This window comes from Dermacentor albipictus, chromosome 5, assembly GCF_038994185.2.
Source record: "Dermacentor albipictus isolate Rhodes 1998 colony chromosome 5, USDA_Dalb.pri_finalv2, whole genome shotgun sequence".
In the NCBI taxonomy this organism is placed as follows: domain Eukaryota; kingdom Metazoa; phylum Arthropoda; class Arachnida; order Ixodida; family Ixodidae; genus Dermacentor; species Dermacentor albipictus.
The window spans coordinates 119,364,575-119,389,777 of record NC_091825.1 but is presented as its reverse complement, the minus strand read 5'-3'; the positions used below and the strand labels follow the sequence as shown (position 1 = coordinate 119,389,777).

At 49.0% G+C, this 25,203-nt stretch overlaps 1 protein-coding gene and 2 long non-coding RNA genes across 3 annotated transcripts in view; 2 read left to right on the top strand and 1 right to left on the bottom strand.

Moving 5' to 3' along the window:
* Positions 1-1,113: 1,113 nt before the first annotated feature.
* The window catches only part of LOC135916236 (chitinase-3-like protein 2), a 330,608-nt gene continuing 306,518 nt past the window's right edge, over positions 1,114-25,203 (bottom strand). The window contains exons 5-7 of the mRNA XM_070539448.1: positions 24,107-24,343; positions 22,138-22,521; positions 1,114-1,807 (exon numbers count right to left, since the gene is read on the bottom strand). Of these exons, the coding sequence (XP_070395549.1) occupies positions 1,571-1,807; positions 22,138-22,521; positions 24,107-24,343 (858 nt within the window). The 3' untranslated portion in view covers positions 1,114-1,570. The remainder of the gene's footprint in view (positions 1,808-22,137; positions 22,522-24,106; positions 24,344-25,203) is intronic.
* On the top strand, positions 10,630-13,739 carry LOC135916223 (uncharacterized). The gene is made up of 3 exons (XR_010568878.1): positions 10,630-11,264; positions 12,792-13,371; positions 13,558-13,739. It is a non-coding gene; the product is annotated as an uncharacterized lncRNA (long non-coding RNA).
* LOC135916222 (uncharacterized) lies at positions 13,888-15,606 on the top strand. The gene is made up of 7 exons (XR_010568877.1): positions 13,888-14,000; positions 14,083-14,255; positions 14,338-14,510; positions 14,593-14,765; positions 14,848-15,020; positions 15,103-15,275; positions 15,375-15,606. It is a non-coding gene; the product is annotated as an uncharacterized lncRNA (long non-coding RNA).

The following is a 25,203-nucleotide window of genomic DNA, read 5'->3' as shown; positions in this document are numbered from 1 at the left end:
TTCGTTCAGTGGACTTAATTTTATTGTATAGTTACCCGTTTCTGACCCTTAATTGTGACTTTTTATATTGTTCTTTGGCCACCAGGCATGCTCACAAGTGAGGGCACTGTTTTCGAAAATAAATAGCCTACACGTGCAATACGCAGTCTTACACGTTAAAATTCTCAAATATGACAATTGTTTCGCTGAAAAATAACAGCTTTATACCACTGTAAACAAATGTTGAAGAAAAATTATTCAAAATGAAGCCTGTACGCAAGAGATCACATTACGCCTCATCAAACCATTAACCGTGAACGGGATAGCCCGGGATAGCCTGGCGGACTACGGTTCGCTTTAACCACGGTTGAGCGAGTTAGCCACGGTTAAGTTTAACCGCAGTTAAGCTGCCCGTGTAACTAGGGTATTAGAGAGCGCGGAAGGGGTTGCTGGTGTGAGTAAGATGTTGACGACATTCCTTGCTTGCTAAAACGTTCGAGAGTTTTAGAAAGGCTGTTGATCGGAAAGATGGCTTCTCCGCTAAGAGGGTTATTGCAAGGAGAAGCCAGCTTTCAAGGTGACGATGTGTTGGTGTTACTCGGGCGGAAGTTCGTGTTACCATAGCGGCACGTATCGCATAATGAATGCTGCGCCTTGCTCTGTTGTCTGCGAATATGCTCCTCGCTGTTATAAGTACATTTCTGACACATTAAGCACTTCAATAAATACGAGCGATTGGATAATGAAATGCTAGCAAGTTTCGAAACGGTGCTGACCTGACCAGCTGGGTAACGCACCGCACAAGGACGTTTCAAGAAGCTGGTCCCTGCACTGTTCAAATATGTAAGCTCTATTCTGTCTCCTCAGCTCTATGCAGTTCCCCTGTGGCTTGTACCAGTCAAGCAGTAACGAATGTCGGATGCGTGTTCTCAGAAGTCCGGAAGGCTCACCAATTGTACAGACGCTCGTTCTCTCTCCTGTTTGAATGAGACGGCACACAATTTTCGCTGCATCGCACGAATCTGGTGATATAAAGTTTAGATATATGGATTGCTGGAAAGGTTGACGGAGAGATGGGTACTAGGCGTCTTCGCTCAGTCTGGACACGTTTACGAACATGACCAGCGAGATCTGTTTCACAGAAACAGTTGTTTTATTAGGCAGGTTCGTGCCGGTCGGGCACTGCCTTCTCGCATAATTCACGACGATAAAATCCGCAAAACCAGCAAGGCGCCACAAATCAGCTCTTTCTGTACATTCTACGCACACTGAGTCCTTCAAGGCCTCAGTGTGCGGATTGATCCTGCGTTTTCTAGTACACTGAAAAAAAGAAGAAACACGAAAAAAGACGCTTTCATCCAACTTCCCGGAGTCAGTTTTGCCAGGCCGCCACACATGATCGCTTTTGCTCGCATCAGCATCCGTGCCTGCTTCAGTACCGCGCGTCGTATCCCTGCTGCCAGCATAGTGGCATAAGTCGAAAGTCACGCCTCCAGTAACCGCAGCACCTGGTTGCTGCGGATACTGCAGGATCACGTGATGCCCCGACCAGAGGTTTTGCGAGTGTTGCTGCGGTTTCCAAGGAAACAGACTAAGCGCCGGCCATCGCGGCACCAGCGGCTCTGCTTAGCGGGTTCACTGCGCCGCAGACTCCTCTGTAGTCGTCGCTGGTGATGTCCCACATCATGATGCCTCCGAGCGTGTAGTTGCGGACCAGGAGCGCCTTGCGATGCACGCTTTCCGCATTCTCGTAGCTCACGGCTTCGTTCTCTTTCAAGGCGACCGGGTTGCCCAGTTCCGTCACGTTCGCGTTGCTCCAGGTGTTGTCCTACGTTCCAGAGAAGAAGGTGTAATGGTTTCCCAGTGCGCGTGCGCGTGCTAGAGAGCGAGGGAATGTTATCAATCAATCAATCAATCAATCAATCAATCAATCAATCAATCAATCAATCAATCAATCAATCAACAAACCAATGAATTGATCAATCGATCAATCAATCAATCTTTATTTGACATCCAGACGGATGTTTGCGGCACGCGTACATTGAGCCCGTTGTAGAAGGCTTGGCTGGATGCGTGCCCCCGAAACACGGTAGACAATGGTAGCTATAGCATACGATGTAGTAAAGGCGACTACGGTAATTGTGACGAACAAGTATCGCAAGCCGTCTGTGCACCTAAAGCATGTAACAGTGACGCTTGGGATACAGTACATACAGAGACAACCGTAAAAATCCACTGAAAGCAGAAGCGACGAAACAACGGATGTATCATTCAGGAATAAAATGAAATAACTAGGGAAATATGTTTCGGAACAAAAAAAAAAGAATGCAAAAATGTGCAGCCCTGTCCTTTTGGTCTAAAGTCGGACGCACTATGAGGACATTCAACACGTATACATACACATATTCCCCTTCATGTTACTCATCTGTACACATAGGCGGGAGGGAGTGGGGGGAGGCTGGGGCCCGACCAGCTGGAACGCAAGGAGCCCCAACAGCAGGTTTCGAGGCTTCCCAGCTATTCTTTCCTCTCATTTCTACGTCACACTTATTTTTTTTTATCCGTCTCTCAAGGTCGACTGATTCCACTGATAGGCCCCTTGATAACGCGGCCGAAGCGTCGCTCTGACCATGCACGAATGGCACCCGCCGTGGTTGCTCAGTGGCTAAGGTGTTAGGCTGCTGAGCACGAAGTCACGGGATCGAATCCAGGCCATGGCGGCCACATTTCGATGGGGGCGAAATGCGAAAACACCCGTGTGCTTAGATTTAGGTGCACGTTAAAGAACCTTAGGTGGTCGAAATTTCCGGAGTCCTCCACTACGGCGTGCCTCATAATCAGGAAGTGGTTTTGGCACGTAAAATCCCATATTTTAATTTATTTTTATTGCACGAATGGTGAAAAGCAATGGAATAGGCATAGAATGTTTCAAAATCCCGGCTCTGCTCGCACCGCTTGGAAAGAATACACACGCAGCTATATTTCGTGGCAGAAACTTGCTCCGAAGCAAAGCTAAAGTGATGGTATTATTTTTCATAAGAGTGTATACGTGCTGCAAGAACAGGTTCGTGGCAAAAAAAAATAAAAAAAATAAACGAAACAAACAGACCGGGCAGCGACACACGTGTAATTGTTCTGCGGAAACCTGCAAGGTGGAGAAAATCAATCAATACAGGGAAAATGAGACATCTACCCAGACGTAGCAGCTAATTGCTACCAAGGCTACCCATACGGGTTCCTCGAAAGAAAAGCCTCACAGTTGAAGGTTTATTAATTATTTATCTCCACCTTGCGGTTTTCCGGAGAACTATTACGTCGAACTCTTGCCTTTGCTTCGAGTTCTTCATGAATTCGACTTCGCCCTGACATCTGCTAGCTCCCTGGTTAGCTCAGATGGTAGAGCTGTTGCCCCGGAAAGGCGGTGGTCTCGGGTTCGAGTCCCGGACCAGGACGAATTTCTCTTCAACTGCGAGGCTTTTCTGTAGAGGAATCCGTATGTTTTTTTTTTTCTTTTCTGTAGCAATTAGCTTCATCTGAGTGGATGTCTCATTTTCTTTTTATTCATTATGTGAATGATGCGTAAGCATTTCGTAGTACTGACGTGCTGTTTAGTGGTAACATGCTGGCGTGTTTCGTATAATTGCGAGAACGACCGCGAAAGAACCGTGAAATGGAGAACCGCGGTTGCAACACCGAACTGTTAAGTGAGACCCGCAAGAGACGACGTTGAAGAGGCGATCGGAAGCAATGTTAGCTTGGTAATATAGATGGCCTGCAACGGATGTGGACGTGGGATGAAATGAGCAGGGAGATGCATAAAATGAAGGAAATATATGCAACATTTATTAGGTGCGCTGAACCATTATAAACCGCGATCAACCGTGCTCCGGCAGCAAAACGATCTGTGAAAGTGGCAGAATGTGGCCTGTGCTGACAGCGCCGTGAGCGATGTCTTCTCGCCGCTTCATTGGCGTTGAAGCGAGAGGCAGCACCAAGGTGAATTCACTCGCTGCTGCGGGCGCTGTGTTGAAAGCGATCGTCTCACGGGAGGGGCGGAGTGACGGTTTTTCCGTTGGGCAAGGATGGAAATGCTCGCGCATTTTAAGCCATCAGATTTCAGTGTGCCCTTATGATCTATGAATTCGTAAGCGCCGTTGAACACCAGCTGATGCCTAGAGGACGTGTTCGAATAGGTCTCTTTCTGCAGCTACGCATTACGGAGTCCGCTTTACCACGTCTTCGGTGGCTTTCTTGTTGACCGACGCTGGAATTCTACGCCATACGTCCGTTATGCTTGCCTTGAGCTCATCTGACGTCCGTCTCGATCATGTGAATACGATCTTTCAGACAACTCCAAAGGAAAATCGAGTGGAAACAGGTCAGGTGACTCAGACGACCAAGTTACAGGCCCGTGCTTTCCAATCTATTGCGCATGAAAAGTCGCGTCCAGCCACTTTCGTGCTCGGCTGCTGCTGTGTGTTGGTGCCCCACCTCGCTTATACCACAGACGTTGAAGATGTGACAGTGGGATTTCGCTGACAAACTCACCCACCACTCCTTCAAGGATTTCGTCCACTTAATGCTGTCCAGTTCAATGTGGGATCGAAGATGGGACCGATTATAGCACAGGCGTAAATTTCAAACCGCACATTGAACAACCACTGGTACTGATGCCGAGTGCGCTTAGTGCCGGGTGCCCAGCGTGGACTGGAGTCGCTCCGGTAGTGTTAATTATGCAAATTTACCTGGCCGTTCCTGCGAAAATTTGCTTCATCTGTGCGCATGATGTTGCTCAAAACGTCTGGTGACTCATCGGCTTTTGTGAGGGCTCAATTCGAGAAATCTGGACGTTTCTGCAGGTCCCTATTTTCCAAGAATTGGTGCTGGTTAACGTGGTAAGCGTGAAAGGCCGCGTCATTCAGAATCCTCCAAACTAGTGACTTGGAAATTGGTACCTGGGCGGCCACGTCCCGCATGCTAGCATGAGGGTTTTAGGCCATAAATGCTAGAACATCCGCGCCTAGACTAGGGCTCAAAGACGGAGTCCACCGCCCCTATTTTTGGAAGCTGCCGGTCTGTCTCAGGTTTTCATAATTTCTGACGATAGTCGATGCGTTTGGTTTACCGTCACACTTTTATGACTGATATATATTTGCGGCCTTGCTCTTTTTGCTATTTGCAGCTCCCATGGCAAGGATCATGTTTTCTTTCTGCTTATTAAAGACATGACGACTGGGATGAAACAATGCGCACCTTTAATCCTTTGCACTGACGTTGTCAATTCGCATTTGTGGGGATAGGTTTTGTAGCGAAAAAAAAAGAAAAAAAAAACCATCCGTGCACCTTATCTATGCTAAGACAACTGCTATTACAGCTTGTTTCGAATTAACGCCAAACGCGACGTGTTACTTCAGCCGGGGAACGGCTGATAAAGAACTAGCTCGATCACGATGTTTTTTCTTTATTTCCTTTCTTTAGCTCTGGCTCAGAGGGAGCTCAGAGGGAGCTGAGAGGGAACTCAGAGGGAGCTTATTCGAGGGCACTACTTTATGATGTGGGTGGGAGCGCAGTCACGTGGCATTTTTCGTATTTCGTCGGGTTTGTTTATCAGTCGGAAAAAAGAGCGCGCAATTAGTACGTCGTTGTAACTATCTGCATTAGATGTCCCTTGGCTGTGCCTACAAGTGCCTCAGTGACACTTTGATAATTAGAATAGTATGTCTCGAGTTAGTTAAAAATTACAGTTACCAAATTAAATCTCATAGCGAAAAAATTACTGGCAGCTACTCAACTGTACCAATAACACAATTGCTTTTTTTTTATTTGGGTGCATGATAGTTAATTGACTCACCCTCTACATATTTATGACATCTGCGTGCAAGTAACGATGTTTCCATAACTAATAACCGTTGTAAATTATTAGAAGCGTTTTTTTTAGTAGTAAATAGAAGCATACTGAGACACATATCATTCATGTGCATTTCACACACCATTGATAAGAGACTGCCGAAGGGGTCACTGAAGTCCGCGAGCTTTTTTTTTTCCTTGGTCAAAGAAGCACGCAAATCAATTTGAAGCGAAGTGAGCATACAGCAGCATATTCATTTTCTAGGCACAGGCTATCCATACCTTGAAAAATAATTTTTCATTTGCTACCCCCTCCTCTTTCAAAAATATAAAATGTGCTTTGTGTATATTTAAATAGATTGTGCATGTGCATGGTGTTTACATTGTATGTACAGTCGCGGACAGAATAATATGGACCACGGGATCTCCGAAAACGTTAAATTCCCGAGCAGCCTGTAGCAGTAACCAGTAAAACTGCCCACGAAAACGTTGTTAGCATATTCTAGTCAAGGTCCAAAATGCAAATACCAGATTGCGTTGTGAGGTTGCGGAGATATTCAGCTTTTTCTTAGATTTCATGGTCCATAATATTCTGTCCGCGACTGTACATTAGAAACTTAAAACAATGTTGAAGTGACAAAATATTGATGAGGCAGCCGCCGCTAGTTATTTTAATGCGCTTGTCCTATTACCGCCAGAATTTGCAGAAATAAAGTGAAAGTATGAGTTAAAGGCCGTGCACGTCCGCGCCAACAACGCCGCAGTAAGCTATTAGCCCCAGTAAAATTTTAAGTGAAAAGGTCGAAGCAACTCAAAAGAAACCTCAAATGATGTGGGTGACAAAACTCTGGCAATGACATTTTAGGCGCGTGGGGCCCGATCTGCCACCACCCACCGGGTTAGGCCACTCTGCTGCACACTTCATCATCTCGCAAATGGTCATCGCTCGACTGTTCAAACTAGACCACAAGTCAACATCAACTTGTTGCACTCCGGGGAACAATTCGGTTTCTTTCCGAAATGCCTTCTCGCACACGGACGGTGTTGCGCGATGCAAAGCCAGTTCTTCAGACCACCGATTGCGTCACGAGACAAGGCTTGTAATGTACCTTATATCTAGAAAACTGCTCGACCGTGCGAAACGAAATGGCCGCAGTATCGTATTTCGATGGATACCTGCACACTGTGGCGCCATGCCGAAGGAACAGGCACATGCTGAATGCAAAAACAGCTTCGACTAATCCTACTAAAGTACGGTTTGCGTTATCGCGAAGCGAAACTAACACCCTGCTTCGCTGCGTCATACGAAACTCCACGTTCGGACACTGGACTCAACCAGATCGACGACATGGGCGATTGCGTGAGTGGGACAGAGACACGGAGTTTCGTATTTGCCTCACAAGCGTGCATTAATTTGCTTCTCTCTTTAGAGTCCCTTCGAATAGGAGCTGTCGGGAGAAAATGCAAATTAGTGTGTCCCTGCATATGCTCGCGCACCAACTGCATCGCTGTGCCCTCGGACGGCAGCGAGCCTGGGTTCGAGAGCTGCCGAATGCGCATGCGTGCCCATCTTTCGTCAGCACTTTAGGGAAAAAAGAGAGAGAGAGGTAAGGAAGGCAGGGATGTTAACCAGTCAAGATTCTGGTTGGCTACCCTACGCTGGGGAAGGGAGAAGAGAGAGAAGGGAAAGAGAGAGGGTATACAGACGTGCGCGGACAGTACTTGAGTCAAAGCCGCTCGTGCAAACCAAACGTCATGCAGAACGTCTGGTTTGGGGAAAAGCTCGTTCAAAAGTTCCACAAGGTTTAAAAGGAAGGCGAAAAGCGTCATTCCGTATACGTACGCAGCATACCCCACCTGATCAAAAAGCTATAGAAAAAAAAATTGGACGCCGATATTATTTCTCACACCTCCAAAAAAGCTTGGAAGGTTGTGCAGAAGTGTAGACGCAGGAAAACGTCAGCAATGCGAAGAGGTGTGACGGTCACACCAGAGGGCTTGTAAAACGTTCAGTGGGCGTGGTTTACAACGTGCCGTTGCCTTGTTATCGCTGCTACGTGTATAAACGGGGATATGCGCCTCCACTCGAGACTTGATTAGCGTGAGTACAATTTGCGCCCTTTAAGAACCTTTATGCGCGTTTATTGTTCCAAGCGCACGAAATTCTTTTAAAAGGCAATTGTCCTAGCGTACCGCCGATGAGCCCAACCAGATGAATCTCATATCTTAGCGGTTCTTAGAATGCATTCGCTATCAGAATATATCAGTGGCGCATTGACAAGAAAAGTTTCTATCTCTTTTTTTCCTGGCCTCTTGTAATCATTTTGTTCCATTTTTTACTCACATGGCGCACCATGCTCCTTTTCATTATCGATACATTTACGGTTGCTTTTTTTCCTTTTTGGTGTTTAGCTGTTTACATGCGTACATGCGTTGTTTGTTATTTTCTTTACTTGTTTTGTTTTCGTTGGTTCTGCATTCTTGCTGCGCTATTATTATTATTATTATTATTATTATTATTATTATTATTATTATTATTATTACTAATTGCCCCCTTGTACTCTAGAATATAGTTTCCAGCGTGCCGGCATGGTAGTTTGCATTAGTTGCCGACCGGCCGTAGCTCTTGCTTGTTTTCGTGCTTATTAAGCCCGCAGCCTTAGTTGTTGTGGACGTTGGCTATTCTTTCTTGGTTCCCGACTGCTCTCTTGTATATTAAAGCGTTAGCGTTAAGAGCATCACAGTGAAACAGAAAGTGTATCTGACGTAGTAGTTCTGCGGAAACCCGTATGGGTTTCCTTTGTAGCAATTGCTACGAACGGGTGGATGTCTGATTTTCCCTTTATTCAGAAAGTGTATCTGTATGAAGTGGGGGAAACCGGTCACGTTGTAGAGGCATGCGGAGAAGACACACACACACACACACACACACACACACACACACACACACACACACACACACACACACACACGCACGCACACACGCACACACACACACACACGCGCGCGCACACACACACACGCACACGCACATACGCACACACACACGCACGCACACACGCGCGCGCACACGCACGCACACACACACACGCACACACACACACACACACACGCACACACACACACACACACGCACACGCATACGCACACACGCACACACAAACACACACACACACACTGCAACTGACGGTGATCCGCTTCGGACCACCGTCATTTGCAAATCGCTCTTCGAAGAGGCAGGACACGGCGTGTCGAGTGAGATCCTGAACAACAATTTGCAATGTTTTGAACGCGATTTAAACCATGGACCCGAGACCTCAAAAGGTCATGAAGTTGGGTTAAAAGACACGCGCGCCGCGCAACGCCTCATGTCATGCTCAGGGCGTTTTATGTTTTTCCGAAAATTCGAAAAGCTGCATCAGCGATACCTTTTGGATTTTCGGAGCTATTACGCAGGTTCTTAGGGACGGCATGGTATAGGCGTAGTTATTGATCGCTTGGGGTTCGGAAACGGTCAGTAGGGTGTTTACCGGTAGGCTTACGAAGCGATAAGATTTCGCCGTTGTGCCTGAATCACCTGTACTCCTTAGTAGGTGTGCTAATCGTTCGCAACTGCTTTTTGGCCAGAAGGAACAGCGCTTGGCAGCTAGGTTGCGCTGGCGGGATTAGGACGCGCCACCAGGGGAGCTGCAGGCGTCGCGCGTCCCGATTGGTCAATGCAGGAGAGCGACGGGAAAGCGTCGGTCTTATTGCTTGACGTTTAACGTTAGCGTGACTTTTGCTGTTCCGACTAGTACGTACACACATGAGGTCAGCTGTGACAGTGGTGTGTTTGCAGGGGTATGGTTGTCGTGTGTTGGTCACGCCCGAAGCCGACCCTATATACAGGGAGCGGATGTCGCAGCAAAGTGGGCTCATCCCGGATGCGGTGTGTGTTGGATGCATCGGAAACAGTGGAAATCACAGAGCAACCACTGCAGATTCCAAGTAAAGGTATCTTCGGCAATATCATTGGTCGTTACAGCGGTTGAATGCTAATCTCGTTAACGTCGACATTCACCGAGAGATACATTATGAGATGAGCCTAAGTTACATATGTTCCTGTGTTTTTGCCGAAGTACAAAGTAAGGATTATCGGACGGCTGCAGGGAGGAAGGAACAAGCGATCTTCTGATTTAGGAATTATTGCATGCTTCCAATCAATCCCATTGAACTACCAAATTGAAATTATTTTTTTTAACCGTTAACCGTGATTTAGCGCGTTGCTATAGCATACCCACGACGGTCGGCGTCACGATATGAGCGCGCGCGATATGAAATCGAAACAACTGGAACGCGGAGTCGCGTCAAATGAACGGCGAATCACTGTCGCTAGCAGTCCGTAACGAGACGGCGCGAATGAAAATGAAATCGATAATGAAAACTCGAAAGGGCTTCGAACACGTTAAACGTATAGTACGCGCCCGTGGATTGCAAGTCCACGCAGTTTGAGACAGCGCGTCGTCGCAAAGACGACGGCGGCGTGACGTGTGTGGAGAGGCGGTTGCGTTCGTATGCCCCGTCGATAGACGATGCGGCTGCGGGCGATAGTACCACAAACTTCGGTGCAGCACGCAGCCGCAGTTGAACAAAGTGGGCGCTACTGCAGCATTCCGAAACCAGTGGATTATAGAAAGGCTAGCTTATGGCAACGATCATTTTCTTCAGTTTCCTCGTCTTTCTTTCTTTCTTTCTTTCTTTCTTTCTTTCTTTCTTTCTTTCTTTCTTTCTTTCTTTCTTTCTTTCTTTCTTTCTTTCTTGCTGATCTCGGCGATAACGGCTGTCGCGGTCCAGTGGCGACGAGCGATGACGTACGCGGCACACGATGGAAAGATGCCTGCAGGCACAGCAGCGCATGCGCCGACGGCTGAAAATTGCGCTTCAGTTTTGCTCTAAGAAGGGGGCCGCCGAGTGACCCGCCAGTCATCTTGTGTTTGACGCCGCAGGCGCCCGTGTCTCAGCATCTTATACTACACATGCTTCTGCCGCGATTGTCGACGTTAGGCGCGGCGTACACCACTTCACCGACCCCCGAAACAGCCATGGGTTCCGCCGCTGCCTTTCTGTTGTGCTTCGAAGCCTTAAGTCGCGGCGCTGCTCCACTTGTGGCCAGGACTTTTGCAATTGCGGTCACGGGACTCTGTTTTGCTCCGGAATGCTCGCACGGCCCGTTAGAGCTCGCGGAATGTGCGTGTGCGACGCGCGGCGGCCATTCCATCCGTTCTCCTGCACGAGCTGTCGGGTCTAACGCCGACGACGCCCTGCCGACAAGTCTGAAGTGGCGCCTGCCGCGGTCTTTTCTTTTGTGCGCGTGTTCCCACCAACGAACTGGACGTGTCACTTAAACCGAGAGACAACGAGGCAACTGTCGTCGCCATGTGCTTCAACTACCTTGCGAGGTAAGCCGCTGTGTGTGTGTGTGTGTGTGTGTGTGCCCGCGCGCGCGCACTCTATATCGCAGCTAAGATTATCCAAGCTGTTTAAAAACAAACAGAAAGTGCAGGATTCACGGTGCAAAATAAGATAAAACCTTTGGTCTTCTATCGTCAGAATTCTGGCAACCGAACACCGTAGCATTAAAAGCGTCTTGCACTGTGATTTTCTTCTGTAACAGCTTGGCTAACGTTAACTGGGACGCCCTATATCTTACAGTGGCGTGGCTTCTCTTTTTGTTCTTTTTCTTTTTAAAGCTGCATGACGGCCTCATCCTATGTTTAGCCGTTGACGCGCAACTAGCGTGTTTTCCAAATATAACGTGTGTGTCCCCCTCCCCCCTCCCCGCCCTCGATATTTCTGGCCTCTTAACGCGCCTTGGCGGAGTCATTATAGATTCGTTGCAGCAATATATCGTCTTCGATACTGTTACATACGGAGGTGAGCCGCCGGGGCTCGGCGGAGCAGCTCGCCATAGCTCGCCTTGACGCTAACCGTTGGGCTCGGGTTTCGTGTTAATTGCGCACGCGCGGAAAAGAGTCGGGTGCCTGCTCATCGCTTCCTTGACCGGTTTCCACCTCGTGCGTTTGCTTCGTACCGCCGTGGCCGCGCTGCGTTCCTATCGCGGCGATTCCTGTGGTGGCTTAAAAACGACGTTGCCACGGTGGCCACGCAAGTAAGCGCGAGTGATGGCGGCTGACCGTGCCCCGTATTAAAACCGCGTAGCCATGCAGCGCGACCGTGGCGGCGGGAAGCCAGCGCACAATATGGGAACTGGACAACGAAACGATGAGGCACCAGGCTCTTTTGCTTTCCTTTTTTTTTCCTTGCGCGCGCACAGCACTGCTCGAGCCCAGCGGCTAACGTTAGACGGTGCTGTCTTGCACCGCAGGACCCGGGCGGCGCGCTCTGGTCAAGGCCGCTCACCTCTTCACTCCAGCTCTGCTTGCCCAGTGCCGCTGCATGTTTTTGCGCCGTATTCCGATTTACAGCGCCGTTAGTGCGGCATGAATGTGCTCGCGGTGTGTCTGTCGCAGTCCTGAGCGATGCAACTGACGCCGATGTGTGCGGGCGCCTCGCGTGGTCTTCAAGTCGCGCGGTCAGCCACTGCACAATCCGCGAAACGCTTTGTGGCATTCGATTGTGTCGCTGGAATATTTCAGGCGCTGTTTGTCCAATAAATTTAGTTGGAGCAACGAAGGACTCCGCTCCCGCCGGCAGTAAGACGTCTGAGCCCGTTCTCTTCGTTTTGAGACGGCGTTTCACAGTAATGATGATTAACGCCCTGCGATGCATGCGCTTTTGTGTGTTTTTCTTTTGCGACGTCAGTTCGCATAATATTTGTAACGTGCGTACATGTATATACATAGTTGTATTTCCTTTTCTGGGACCGAATGTTTTACGCCATCCCCTTGTATTCGTGGTCTCATTATTTGACGTGCGAATGCGCTACGTTGCAAAACGCCCGTTCTTGTCTCTCTTCCTAACCGTAGGTGAAGTTCGTGCAACCAAGCGACCGTGGCGCTACCCTGAGGGCCAACGGAGCAACTGTCGTCGCCGCGTCGCATCGGCATCTCAGTCTCCGAGGTGCGAGTGTTTAGCTTGCGAGGGCGGCGCGGCCATTAACTTCCTCATCAAAACTGATTGACAACATTGGCAAATTGTGTGCAGTTAACTGTATAGTGCTTCATTAGGCACGAGCTTCCTCGGACGGCCGCAGCCACATCGGGTCGTCGCCGTGACGGAAGCGGAGAGGACGGGGTGGGGCGACTCCATAGCTTCAGGCTGAGCTAACACTAGGCAGGGTAGCCGACGCAGCGCAGGCCACAGCTGGCAGGAGTCCTCTCTCTCTCGTTTGCGACACGGCCATCGACCCGTTCCGATTGCCTATCGCTTCCCGGCCACAATTTCGCGTCCACGCGCGCGAAAGGGCGCGAAATGTGGAACCGCGGAAGTCGGTGGCATCCGGAATTAGCGTCAGGCTAACCCAGTGGCGTATTACTTCCAGTTCGTCCAGCTACGCTGAAGCACGGACGTTGCCTTCGGTCCGCAGCGCGGCGCGTTGCGGCCAAAGTACGCGGCCACTTTTTTTCTTTTCCTTTCCTTGCGCCACGCTGTGTTCTTTGTCGCTCGACGCGTGGACCGTGTTTGACGAGTTCATCTCCCCCCACGGCTCTCGCGATGACGGTCGTCACGGTGAGTACCCACTTTCTGGTTGTATTCGTAATTTGAGAAGTTGCCCCTTTTTATAAGTTTCAGGTACGCATCCCAGGCCTCCGCTTCTGGTCCACTCCAGCAACGTCCCTGCGCCCTGCCGTGTTCCAGACGCATGGCGTGCAGCGTCTGTCGACCGACCGTCTGTGCACTTCTGCACCAGCCTCACAGCTACATGTTTCCTGGCGAGTGAAGAAACCTGCACGACCCGCCCTGCAGTATGTTGACTTAGCGTAAGTGAATCCGAGTTCTTCTGGCCCTTACTGTGCTATTGTGCTGACGAGTGCTTCACACCGTGCCTCCTTGTCGCTTCAGTTCCCCAGCCTTGGCAGTCAGTCACGTGCGCCGGATTTTCCTGCGTCCCAGACGCATGATGTTCAGCGCCTGTCATACCACCGTCTCTGCACTTCTGCACCAGCCTCACAGCTACAGGTTTCCTGGCGAGTGAAGAAACCTGCACGACGCGCCCTGCAGTACGTCGACTTAGCGTAAGTGAATCAGAGTTCTTCTCACTTTTCCTGTGCTGTTGTGCTGACGAGTGCTTCACACCGCGCCTCCTTGTCGTTTCAGTTCCCCAGCCTTGGCCATTAGTCAAGTGCGGCGGATTTTCCTGCGTCCCAGACGCATGATGTTCAGCGCCTGTCATACCACCGTCTGTGCACTTCTGCTCCAGCCTCACAGCTACAGGTTTCCTGGCGAGTGAAGAAACCTGCACGACGCGCCCTGCAGTACGTCGACTTAGCGTAAGTGAATCAGAGTTCTTCTCACTTTTCCTGTGCTGTTGTGCTGACGAGTGCTTCACACCGCGCCTCCTTGTCGTTTCAGTTCCCCAGCCTTGGCCATTAGTCAAGTGCGGCGGATTTTCCTGCGTCCCAGACGCATGATGTTCAGCGCCTGTCATACCACCGTCTGTGCACTTCTGCTCCAGCCTCACAGCTACAGGTTTCCTGGCGAGTGAAGAAACCTGCACGACGCGCCCTGCAGTACGTCGACTTAGCGTAAGTGAATCAGAGTTCTTCTCACTTTTCCTGTGCTGTTGTGCTGACGAGTGCTTCACACCGTGCCTCCTTGTCGTTTCAGTTCCCCAGCCTTGGCCATTAGTCAAGTGCGGCGGATTTTCCTGCGTCCCAGACGCATGATGTTCAGCGCCTGTCATACCACCGTCTGTGCACTTCTGCTCCAGCCTCACAGCTACAGGTTTCCTGGCGAGTGAAGAAACCTGCACGACGCGCCCTGCAGTACGTCGACTTAGCGTAAGTGAATCAGAGTTCTTCTCACTTTTCCTGTGCTGTTGTGCTGACGAGTGCTTCACACCGCGCCTCCTTGTCGTTTCAGTTCCCCAGCCTTGGCCATTAGTCAAGTGCGGCGGATTTTCCTGCGTCCCAGACGCATGATGTTCAGCGCCTGTCATACCACCGTCTGTGCACTTCTGCTCCAGCCTCACAGCTACAGGTTTCCTGGCGAGTGAAGAAACCTGCACGACGCGCCCTGCAGTACGTCGACTTAGCGTAAGTGAATCAGAGTTCTTCTCACTTTTCCTGTGCTGTTGTGCTGACGAGTGCTTCACACCGTGCCTCCTTGTCGTTTCAGTTCCCCAGCCTTGGCCATTAGTCAAGTGCGGCGGATTTTCCTGCGTCCCAGACGCATGATGTTCAGCGCCTGTCATACCACCGTCTGTGCACTTCTGCTCCAGCCTCACAGCTACTGGTTGTCTGGCGAATGAAGAAACCTGCACTTCCGGTCCTTCAGTACGTCGACTTAGCGTAAGTAAACAAGTCCTTCCGACCCGTACTGCGACAGTGTGCTGACGGCTCATTAACGCGCATTCTTCTTTATTTTGTCGTTTCAATCGGCAACCCTAGTCTTCACATCTGCAGCCCGTCAAGATCTCTCTCTCCTGCGTAGTAGGCGACCAAATCTGGTGCTCACCGTAGTGCGGCCAGCCCTGCGTTCGCGACAGTTCATCACATTTCTAGGCCCGATGACGTTGAGCTGCATGGAAAAGTCCATCTCTGCGTGATTTGTGATGTCTCCGCGACGCTGCACATCTACGGATTCATGAGGGGAACACCGACAACGACATCCCTGCGAAAGGACTGCATCCCAGTCCTTTCCACCCGGTAGTTATATCATGGCCGTTAGATCGACTCGTATTGAGAGTCCGTGACCGTTTGAGGAGCGGACCTAAACAATTCGACGTAACGCGCTAGCTCATCTGTGGTACGCTGATGCTGGTTTGCATTGCGAAGTTGCGCGCGCCTATGTGTTCGTATCAGCATGAGTGTGTGTGTGTGTGTGTGTGTGTGTGTGTGTGTGTGTGTGTGTGTGTGTGTGTGTGTGTCTGTGTGTGTGTGTGTGTTGCTGCATGTATGGTGTTCCACGTCTACTTGTATGCACGTGCGACTTCTCTCATTTCACGTGGTTGGCGTCATTTTCGTTGAGGGGCATTCTCACTCCTTCGATGAAATTTTTGTTGGCTGGCCTCGTTTCACCGGTGGATTCCTTCAGAAGGCTCGTTGACTCTTCCGCAGTAATGGTCGCGTATCTTTTCGGAAAGCCTTTCAACTTTGCCTCTGGGCGTTCCCCTCAATTGAAGGGCTTCCACTCGTGTATTTGTCTATGGCCCTTGCCTTGTCAACTTGTTCTCGAATCCAAGGGGTCTGTTTGTATCCTTGCCTGATCCACATCTTGTTTATCAAGTCGTTCATCGTAGCTAATGCGAAGCATCAGCGTACCATTGCAAAAAAAAACATATGATGTGAATTAAAGGCAGTAAAACATCTACGTTAGCTTGTGAGGATCATGATTATGAGCTTATCCTTTGAAGTACAGTGCTGGCATAGCACCAAGCTTATTTAAGAGCAGAAACCTGTCTACAGTCATTATTCATGTTAGCGGTAAAGCTGCGTACCACTACACAGCCAAGTAAAGCGGATCCTGAACCGCCCTTCAGCAAGATTAGACATTTATCGGATTGTGTAAATGTACCTTATTGCGTCCACTTGTACTCTTCAATAACGTGTACTTGCTGTACAATAGAACTTAATAAAATGGCGAAGGTAGTTTGTATAACACTATATTGCCCTTTGTGAAGAACGTTGTACGGTTGTAAACATTTGGACTTTTATTTGGTACTGAATATTGTCAACACTTGGGCGTTCACTGCCGTTATAAGCGAACTGAAATAAAGATTGGAATTCCAGAATCGATAATCCAGCTTCGGAAATGTAGGCGGAAAGTTAATTTTTCCTGGGGGGAAGGGGTGAGGCGTTCTTCAGAACAGAAATCGCGTGGGTGTTGTTAGTGTTTATCTAAATTTACTGTTCTATTTTTTGCTGATCGTTTTTTTTAGTAATTAGCAGAGATAAATTAACTTCTTAAATGTAGCTTTAAACGTTCAGGCGTCAATAAGAAAGTTGTGGAGCTGCACAAATATTGTCCAACCCAGAGCTACACAAATATTCTCCAACCCAGGCACTTCCAGCGAGGTAGGCTTAGCGTAGACGTTATTATTCGGGAAAAACCATAGTTTCTCACCATATTACCTAGAGGGAAATCTGGCGCTGCTGCGCTGTGGTATGCATGTGAATGCCGGTATATTGTCTTCAGATTGGCATCGTTCTCGCAGAGGCAGGCAAGCACCGTTCCGACTGTCATTGATTCATCTTCTACTAAAACTGCACGTGAAAAGCTGTTTTAGCTTCATTATTAAACAAAAACATGTTTTGTTTAAATATAGGCACTTATTATTGCATGTGCAATTATATGATACGTAAAAAGTATCGGGAGGGCGCTTAATTTCGAAGACAGACAAGATTCGCGCTCACTTTGGCACCTTTTCAGCACGTCCGATGTAGCTTTTCTTTTTTTTTTTGATAATGCAAGACTGTATATTGCTGCGGACGTCAGCAATATATGCCTTTAGTGCTTCTGGTGTAGTTGTAGATTTGCGGTACACTCGGTCTTTCACATGTCCCTGCAAGAAGTCAAGAGGTCTAAAGTCCGGTGACCTTGCAGGCCATGCCACTGGTCCATGCCACCCGACCCACTGGCGTTTGAAGGCTTCGTCAAGCCAAGTTCGGGTAAGGCTGCTGCTGTGAGCAGGTGCACCGTCGTGCTGATGCCAAGTTCGCTTTAAAAAAACGCAAGAGGAATATCGCAGCGAAAATCTTCGACTGGGCCTTCCAAGATGTCGTTCACGTACCGCCGAGCAGTGAGCATGTATAGTCAAAAAATACGGGGCCAATTATTCTTCCGTCAAAATAGCGCACCACACACTGAATGACCATTGGTGCTGATGTCTGGTTTGCGCCACCCAATGCGAGTTCGTATCGCTCCAGTAATGCGCATTATGGATGTTGAGAATTTCTGGAGACTTGCCTAATCTGTCCAGAGCACTTTGTCAACAAAATCCGGTATTTCGTCACTGTTCACAAGGATCCAGTTTGAGAAATCCAGCCGCCACTGAGTCTTTTTCTTGCAGCTTTTGATGCAGTTGGAGGTGATGCAGATGCATTTCAGCCTTCGTAAGAACTATTGACACTGAAGGCTTTGAAATGCCGACCTCACCACTCGCATCACGCAGGCTGGAATGAAAGTTTGCAGTCATGAAAGCCAAAACATCTCTTTCAGCCTCTTCACTGATGGTCTCCTTTTTGTACCGCCTCTTCTTGAAGCTACCTGTTTCTTTCAGCGTCAAGTAACTCCTCATAATTGTGTTCGCGCTAGGTCTTCCCCCACATTGCCAATTTCGACATAATTGTCAGTTTTCCTCTTGTCGACCCATGCCGCTCCCAGAGCTAAGATCATGTCTTCCTTCTGCTCGCTTGAGTACGGCACGCTTTAGGCACTGCAAACAAATACTTTGAAGCGGTTGCATGGCACGACAGTAATACAGTCGAGCTCACATGCATCTAGCCGCTGGCACTGCTTAGAAGAAAAGCGGCGTTGTAACTAATGATGCTCTCTCTCGCACAGGTTCCAGATGCATGATGCATGTTTTGCGTGTATTTTTTTCTATTCCACATCGACTAGAACGCTGGGGGAAAAAATGGCTGTGGCTTAGGTAAGCTTAAGCCCAGGATGCGAAGCATAGTAGCCTGTATTTTAGTTGTTCAACCACTGTTTAGCCTGGTGAACTGCTGTTGCTTGGCTATATTTGGTTCGGCTAGACGAAGAAACAACTCATGCAGGCGAGCGCACGAGCTGAGACCCGGCTATGTAGCTACGCGGCCGCGAGCGAGCGCACGAGCTGAGCCTCCGCTTTTGCAGCTGTTATGACGTCATATGGTAGCTACGCGGCCGCGCGCGGCGCAGCAAGGAAGAGCGTGGTTGTGCGGCTAGTATGCTTCGCATAAAAATTGCTCGTATCGGAATAACCGGCCGATGACGGCACGTTCTTCGGCGACAGGCGCGAGCGGCTGCTGACGAAGCGCTTTTTCGGAGCGCCGTCGCCAGCCGCTGCAGGTAATGTCAGAGCCGATCGAAAGTTGAAGCCCTTTCTCGTAAGTGAAGGGAAGGCGCGACGCTGCAGGCGATGTTTTTGCAAATCACTCATGTGAGCGCTGTAATCGTCGAGCATCCGGGCGCGCAGAGCGCGCTGTCACGTGGTACTTATTTAAAAATCCGCGGGCTTTCGTTTTACCCAAATAAAAACGACCACGCCAAGTCTATCTCGTCGGAAGTACCTGGGCCGGGCAATATTTGTGAAGCTCCACAACTTTCCTGTTGATGCCTGAACGTTTCAAGCTATATTTAAAAAGTTACTTCATTTATTTCGGCTCGTTACTCAAAAAAGACGAGCGAGAAAATAGTACTGTAAGTTTCGATAAACACTAAAAAACATCCACGCGATTTCTGTTCTGAAGAACGCATAGGTTTTTCAAAATCTTGATCCAAGTTAGCTTGGACGCCCTGTGTGTGTGTGTGTGTGTGTGTGTGTGTGTGTGTGTGCGTGCGTGCGTGCGTGCGTTTTCCATCGAGTAACGCAATTGCTCTCTTTTTTTCAATATGGGTTCACGATAGTTAATTGGGATGGGGCGCCTCTATATGTTTATGACCTCTGCGTGCAAGTGACGATGTTTCCATTCCGAATAATTGTTGTAAATTATTAGAAGAGTTGTTTTTTAGCAGTTAGCGCTGCTTACGGAAAAGAGAAGCGATACTGAGACATATCATTAATGTGCATTTGACACGCCGTTGATAAAAGCTTCTGCCGAAGGGGTCACTGAAGTCTGCAGGTTTTTCCTCCGTCAAAAAAAAAAAAAAACACGCGAAGCAATTCTAATCGATGTGAACATGCAGCAACATATTCATTCCCTATGTATAGGCTATGTATACCTCGAGAAACAATTTTTGATTGCCTACTGCCTTCTCTTTCAAAAATATAAACTTTGTCCTGTTTGTATATTTACATATATATGTGAATGGTGTTTACAGTGCAAATTTAAACCACTGTTGAAGTGAGCATATAGAGATGAGTCAGCCACCGCTAGCGATTCTAATGCACTTGTCCTCCTATTGTCAGAATTTGCAGAAATAAAGCGAAAGTAAGAATTAAAAGCCGTACAAGTCCGCGCGAAGAGCGATGCAATAAGCTATTAGCCATGATAAAATTTTACGTGAAAGATCGAGGCAACTAAAAAGAAACCTCAAATGATGTTGGTGACAAAACTCTGGCGATGACACTTTAGGCGTGAGGCGAGGAGGGGGGAGGGGTGGAGGCAGGCTTCGGGATCACCGGCGGGGGCTCTGGACTCCGGCGGGGGCTCAGGCCCCGGAGACCCGGCCCCCCCTCTTCATATTCGGCGCCTATGTCTGTATATATATTCATCGTCATGGTCAGTGTCATGCACTTGAGCGCGTGGTCTGCTGAATAATGCGTTGAGGTTTCACAGCTTACTCGCTATATATGTAACAGCGAAGCTGTCAATGGCTAGGATCTTGAAAAAAAAAAAAAACGTGTCCGAGATGTGGACCAAAACAAATCGTGTGGGCCGATCCTAGTGATAGTGCAGAAAGGGTCTAAGCTCAATGGCACATACCCCTGTGGGCTCGGTGGTCTATGACGATGTATGTCGAAACGTCAGTGTAGAAAGTAAAAAAAAGGAAAAGAAATAAAGGAAAGGAACAAAAATATAAAAAACAGACGAAACAACGAAGTTATGTGTTTGTGCCTCTAGTCAACTCGTATAGCATAACCACCATATAGAAGTTGATATAGCTATCGAGTAGTACAGCTTCGCTGGTCTTCCATCTTCGCACATTGGAAGGGCTCTGAATTTTATGCGTGATAACTACACGAATGGCTAACCCCGGTATTCAGAAACGCATCCTTGACTTAAGTGACACCTGGCTTTAAGGGTACCGAAGATCGAGTGACACGACTAGCTACTACAGCGAAGTTACTGTGAAGATTGCAGGAAGGGGCAAGGCTCATACACTCTAGCCCGCTCATATTGAGTGAGGAGAAAGAGGAACAAAATTAGTGTTTAACGACGGTGATGACAGGCGTGGAACGCACGGGAAAGATCAACAAAACCGAGAGTCTGGACGTCAAGTAGTGTACGGACCACGAAAAGCCAACAGACATTGAACTCGTGGTAAACAAAGGTGAAACAAACTTCTTTTTCATCAGGTACCGTTCACGGTGGCCGGATTTCGATGAGGCCGAAAAAAAAAAGCCAATAAACGTACGTGCACCGCACATTGGGCGAACGGTAAAGATTCCCAGGTGGCCGAGATTATTCCGGAGTCGAGCCTCGTAATCAGATCGTGGTTTTGGAACATAAAACCCCAGAAATAATTTTGAAGAACTTTTTCCCCTGCATTCCTGCGCTATCTCTCTCTCTCTTACTCTCTTTCTTTCTTACTCTCCTTCTCTCTTCCTCTTTCTCTCTTATTTAAACGATGAAGGTAGATATTGCTCATGCAGTCACTCATGTATAAAGGAGTTGCAAGCACGCCATTGTTTACAGTTTGTAGATTCCTCGTTTCACCTACACATTGCGGTCGCTCTGCGGCTGCGGTGTTCTGATACTGAACAAGAGGTCGCGGGTTCGATTCTCGACTTCGGTGGCCTCCATTTGTTGGGGGCTAAATAAAGAATACGCGTTTTTGTACTTAGATTTAAGTGAATGTTCAGAAAACCCCACATAGTTCGAAATCGAGCCGGAGCTTCCTGCTACGATGCTTCCTAGACCTGGCGTCATTTTGTGACGTTAAAGCCAATCAATCACTCAATCAATCTGTCTACTTATGAATGAATGAATGAATGTTTATTTTGACAGAAATAAAATACAAAGAATCTCTGTCAAAGAGGCTGACAAAATGGCACGAATGCCTAAGTGTCAGTCCCCTTCCCCGACCCATTCCCAGTGCACAAAACACTCAAGCACGCAGGGCAAGCACGGTACACACATGGTATTTATCTACTAACCTATTTTTCTGTCGGTAAGCCCAATCCATCAGTCAATCAAAGAAACCCTTTCGTTTCACCTTGTATAGGTGCACATTTCGAAGACTGAATCAGTCAATCAATCAACGAATCACTCAACCACTCAATCTATCCATTTATATATCTGCCGATATTTCAATCAATCAATCAAGCAATCAATTTCGCCTCACCTTGAACAGGGTGCACACCTCGAAGTACGCCAGCAGTCCTGGCGTATTGGTCAGCGGCCCCTCGAATCCGGGCAACGTCTTGTTGGACTCGACCCGCAGTGTGGCCGTGTCCATCTCTAGCGAGACGAGCAGCTGCTTGCGGGGCAGCCCGGAGAGGATCGCCTGGCGGAGCGTCTCCAGCGGCAGGCCGGCCCCCGGGGCGACGTCGTCAGCGTCGGCGGGTGCGTCCGGAAGGCCTTCCAGGACCTGGTGGAAGAACGCCTCGTGCTGCTTCCGGTTCCGGATGACGAGGAAGTCGACGAACGGCTTCAGCCGTTTGCCGAACGCCTTCTGGTGCGTCAGCGCGGAGTACTCCTCCACCACCGCCACGAGGATCAGGTTGGCCTGCGAGGTCGCGGGATCGAATCCCGGCCACGGCGGCCGCATTTCGATGGGGGCGAAATGCGAAAACACCCGTGTACTTAGATTTAGGTGCGCGCTAAAGAACCCCAGGTGGTCGAAATTTCCGGAGTCCTCCACTAGGGCGTGCCTCATAATCAGAAACTGGTTTTGGCACGTAAAACCCCATAATTTAATTTAATCAGGTTGGCCTGAGCGTAATCGGGGCGGTCTAAAGTGAGGGTGAACACAAATCAGGGCCTGTAGGCCGGTGAACTTCGAATGGCAACAAATAAAAGAAAAAAGGCGTGGTCGAGCAAAATCGACGCGAACAATGTCACGATCGACGTGTACGGGTATATCTGTATACAAGGAGGTTGCAGTGTTGCACGACTGCACGACATTTCAGAATGATTTGCGTTATTTGCGTTTTTGCGTCAGAGCTTACCTGTTCCTCCCCACCCGCGGACCCTCTATTTATTTTCATGTATTCGTGTCGCGTTTTCTTTTTTTTTTTTCATTCGCTTGTTCATTGACTCTACCGGAAGCCATGGAGAGGGCAGCGTTGTGGCTTCCGCTTCCGGCACGAGCGTTTTAAGCACACACACATTACCGTCCCTGCTGAACACCCGTGTGCATGCTACCACACCATTGAACCAGAGTTGGTGTGAGCACAACGGAAGGTAAATGCCAAACTAAGTCTATCTAGTCCTTATGCTTACCCGTTGGTCTCTTCTCGTATCGAGGTGCCACGCCGGCGTTACCTAGCGAACCAGCGTTGTGACCATGGCCTCGAAGACTCGCGCGCACCTGCTGTTTTATTTATTTATTTTGCCTCTTGGCGAGTGTAAATCTCGGAGGCCACGTTGTGACATGCCTTGTAATTGCCAGCGCGCTGTACTTGTTGAGCAGCATAGCATTTTTCTCGCGTTATTGTCCTCACGGTTCCGTGCCTCACTGTATCGTGTAACAGAAACTTCTTTATCCAGCTCACATAGTTACTGAAAAACGCAAACGCGTCAAGATAGAAAAGAAAAAGATAGAAAAGAAATTGACGGGTAACAACTGCCATCCCTGTCCGTTTCTTTCTCATCATGCTTGCGCGGATTTTTTTTTTTTCGCTCACTAACTATTTCAAATGCGCACCAAGCATGCCCTCACCGAGTCCCTTTGTTCATCCACCCTGCTAAAGCGTTGACGAAAGACCGCAGTCAAAATAAATAAATAGATAAATCAACAGAGAAATAAATACATAAATACATAAATAAATAAATAAATAGACAAATAAATAAATACATAAATAAATAATTTTGCGCTTCAGTGTAAGTGAAGGGAATAATAACCACACTCGCTAACTGCAACGTCGGGGCATCGCTAGAAAAGCGAGCTTGTGCCTCCGTTCTGGACGGAAGCGCTTCTTTGCAGGGAGGTCCGCAACGGTCGGAGCAATCCAACTACTTATCGCTGCGGTTGCGGCAATCCAATGTGATTACTTTGTCAAAGTAGGAACCTTAAAAACAAAAAAAAACAAATCACGAATCGTTTGAGGATTTCGGAAAAGTGGTCCCCCCGGGTGGTTCCCCGCGCGTACCTGCTTGAAGAGCGTGTGCATCTTCTTGAGCAGCCGGACCATCACGCCGCGTTGAGACTCCGGCGCGGGGAACATGCCCTCGACCACCAGGCCGTGCAGCTGGTTCGAGAGCAGCCACTTGACCAGGTTTCGCGCGAACACCATGGCGGGCATGTCGCTGCTCAGGTCGCTGCCGATCCAGTCGAGTATGTGGCGCCGCCCGCGGTGGTCCTGCTCGGCGTCGATGTACACGAGCACCTGCCGGACGGGGTGCGACGCAGAACTTCGTTCTCGACTGAGCTTTCTCCCCCCCCCCCCTTTCATTATTTATTTTTCTTGGGGTCACTCTGGCACACTTGCTCCTGGCATGCCCGTGGCAGGAAGGCAGCAAAATGCAACCAGATACGCATGCAAAACGAGCAATAGAAGCAAACGACCTATTCGAAACGTGGGAGGCCAAGCTAACCCTCGGGGACCTGGAAGACCGACGACAACTCGTCGCCAGGGCCAAGAGGGCAGTCGAAGCCTGAGGGTTCCTGGACTAAGGAGCCTTCCCACGTTAGGGTGATACCCGGCCTCGCTCGGGACACTGTTTCGTTTAATAAAGGTTTCTCTCTCCGGGGGGGTTAGAGGCGGGGGGGTGGGGGGGTGAGGTGGGCGTAGTCCAGTACTTGACATCACGGATGTCATTCGTTTAGAGGTGTGCGAATATTCGAAAATTTCGAATATGGAGTCGATTATTTGTCTTATTCGATTTGGTCCCCGAATCGAATAGTAACTATTCCTAAAATTCACACACACGCACACACACGCACACGCATACGCACACACACACACACACGCACGCACACACACGCGCACACACACGCACACACACGCACACACACGCGCACACACACGCACACACACGCACGCACACACGCACACACACGCACACACACACGCACACATGCACACATGCACACACACACACGCACACACACACACACACGGACGCGCACACACAGACGCGCACACACGGACGCACGCACACACACGCACACACGCACGCAAACAAACACACACACACACACACACACACAAAGGTAGGATAACAAGGCTGTCTTTGTAAGCTTTGT